At 38.2% G+C, this 2816-nt stretch overlaps 1 protein-coding gene across 1 annotated transcript in view; it reads left to right on the top strand.

Moving 5' to 3' along the window:
• The window catches only part of LOC106529161 (mitochondrial fission factor homolog A), a gene marked incomplete at its 5' end in the record, with an annotated part of 12340 nt that extends 9903 nt beyond the window's left edge, over positions 1-2437 (top strand). The window contains 2 exon segments of the mRNA XM_014024509.1: positions 502-577; positions 1226-2437. Of these exon segments, the coding sequence (XP_013879963.1) occupies positions 502-577; positions 1226-1357 (208 nt within the window).
• Between the last annotated feature and the right edge of the window lie 379 nt (positions 2438-2816).

Here is a 2816-nt window from a genome sequence, read left to right on the forward strand (position 1 = left end):
AATCTGAAAAGAGCTTCACTGAGTGAGAAGGAGTGGAGCTCACCAGACAGCTAAGTTTCACTTTTACTTTCACTTTTGGTCTGTTACTGCCGAGAGCCTGCAGGAGTTATGGGTGGGATGTGGGGGGAGGGGGTGCGCTCTGCCATGAGGAAGTTTGGCTTAAAGACATGTCCCAGAGGCGTTTCTGGTCCCCACCTGTCGTTTTCCTCCTCTGCATGGCTTCCAAAAAACACTGCAGGATTTCTCAAATATGCATGAATGAGTCAAAGCAAGGCTTTGGGCATGTTTTTTTTTATGAGAGTACAACATTATAACATGATATAAAACTCAAAAAAGTTGATTTTACATGATCTTGCCCCTTTAAACAATGCTAATTAGGTCATCTGATTATAAAACATGTGCTCAGTGATTACTATAAATGATTGATAATGGTTTTTATGCTGTCCCAAATGATTTTCTTTTAAAGTTTAGTCATTTAACAAATCACGTTCCTTTCCACAGAACTCACCTGGACTTGGCTCTGGATGTGAACCCAGATGAATCTGGTCTAGTGGATGCATCATCCCTGCGACGTCAGGTACTCTGTCCCACTTGCTTAGTTTAGGTCTGTGTTTTTATACAGTCATGGTAAAAAGTAAACTAACAAAGTGTGATTTGTTGAGTTTTTCATWCAATGAATGCTAGAAGTTATTCTGAGGACCCCATCTAAAAACTGGACCAGTTCAGTCTCATTTCTCTAAGCACCAGTGTGATTTATCATGTCCCGTTGAGTGCAGAACAGCACAGATGATTAAAACTTTAACACAAAACTGCAGACAATAAAACAAAAATGAGCTGACACATATTACCTTAGTGTTAAATATCCCTATGAGAAAACATGAAGCCTGTTGACAGTCAGCACGTCTTTCAAACTTAAACCTTTTTTTTTAGTTTCACCAAATCTGATGAGACAAAAAGTATAAATTCACCTACACTCCTAATCGAGTCCCTAAAAACCACTCATMATAAAAGTCTTGATTCAATGAAAAGGACGAACGCAGGGTTTTTGTGCATGAGGCACATGAGGACTGCTCACTTTTCTGACTCATAAAGGAACTGAGAATGGCTGCTAACTTTGTGAGGCTTTCTAGAAACTCCTTGAACATCAGCTGGTTATTCAGTCAGATGCCACCTGAACAGTGAGTTAGTGAATTTTTTTATATATATATTTTTTGTCATTATCCAGATTTTGAAGCTCAACAGGCGTTTGCAGCTACTGGAAGAAGAGAACAAAGAGCGCTCCAAACGAGAGGTGGTCCTGTATTCTGCCACTGTGGCGTTCTGGCTCATCAACACCTGGATCTGGTTACGTCGCTGAAACTGAACAGAACAAGTCCCCAAAACACTGGAAGCTGAAAGCAAATCCTTGTTGAGTCTTTTTCAACTCCTGAGCTTAGTCAGGGCAACATTCATAAGTCACAGAAATCCTCCAGAACGCAAACTGTGTTTGGGATTGATGTACTGGTTTTAAGTCATTAATCAGGGAGGACCTGAAGCATTGTTTACTGTTAATGTTATGTAGATTCACACTTCTTTGTGGTCACATGAGCAAACTCTGAGCAGCAGTGGACACAYTTAAAAATCGCTCCAGTAAATCCTGGTGTTTAGTCAGATATGTGTCTATGTCTGAGGCTGTGTTAAATCCTCTTCACACTGCCTACTAGTGTCACAATTCAAAGTACTGCAACAGTCAGGTAGTAAATAAGTCTCATTACCTGAGCTCTGCTTCAATTCTCCGATTCAGTGATTTCATTAGGTTTTCATGTTCCGCAGAAGCCCGTTAAAATAATATAACCTATGTATTCAAACCAGGTGTGTTGGAGCAGAGAAACAAGTAAAACCTGCAGGATGGTGGCCCTCCAGGACCAGGACTGGACACCCCTGCCTTAAAACATTCAGTTTATTAGCACAGGAGGTCCTTCTCCACGTGAGAACATCATGACAAGTCCTGATCTCACAGTGGTTTTCTCAAAAACAGGAAAGTACACACAAAAAGATCTTTTCTTGTTTGTTTATTTATTAGCAGCTCTGATTTGATGAGTTTTTCTGTTGAATAGAAATTAAGATCATATTTGATTTTTTTTCTCTTGTTAAAGTGCAGGTTAGTTTTACATTTTGTCTATTTATGCAAATATAAGTTATTTTTTAAAATACGATCTGTTTTTCATTCTTAGGTGAAAGCTGGTAGACAAAATCAAATCAGACTGTTTCTCTCCACCTCACAAAAAGCACTGATGATTTACAGCCCTAACATTCCTGCAACAAAGAGTCAGTAAAAAAAACTGAATTTGACCGCAGGAACAGGCAGTTTAAAGGGCCTCTGACATGCTTATCCTTTAAATACAAAAAGTCAAAGAATTTATATTTAAGGTTAGCATAATACACATMATTTTACCCATTTTGTCTTGTAACTGGCATATTTTCTCTTGAACTTGGCTCATCAAAGTGAAACAGGAAGTGACATCAAAGGGGAAAGAATAAAGGGGGAAAAAAAACTCTAGTCTTTGTTTATTAAAACTGTCTTATTTAAACTCTTCTTTAAATCTGATAGTGACTCAAAATAATCTAAAGAAACATCAGATTCTTCTCTAATTATTGTAGCATCGCTCTGTTTTCATGCAGACATTCCCCTTTGACATCACTTCCTGTTTCTTCACATGCAAATATCTCAACAACTGTTCATCTCAACGGCGTGAAATTTGTTTTGCAATATGTTATCAATGTTATCTTTCCAAAAATGCGTTCACATTTCTTACAAAAATTTGATGTCACAGGCA

The sequence above is a fragment of the Austrofundulus limnaeus genome, unplaced genomic scaffold (assembly GCF_001266775.1).
Source record: "Austrofundulus limnaeus strain Quisiro unplaced genomic scaffold, Austrofundulus_limnaeus-1.0 Scaffold425, whole genome shotgun sequence".
Lineage (NCBI taxonomy): Eukaryota > Metazoa > Chordata > Actinopteri > Cyprinodontiformes > Rivulidae > Austrofundulus > Austrofundulus limnaeus.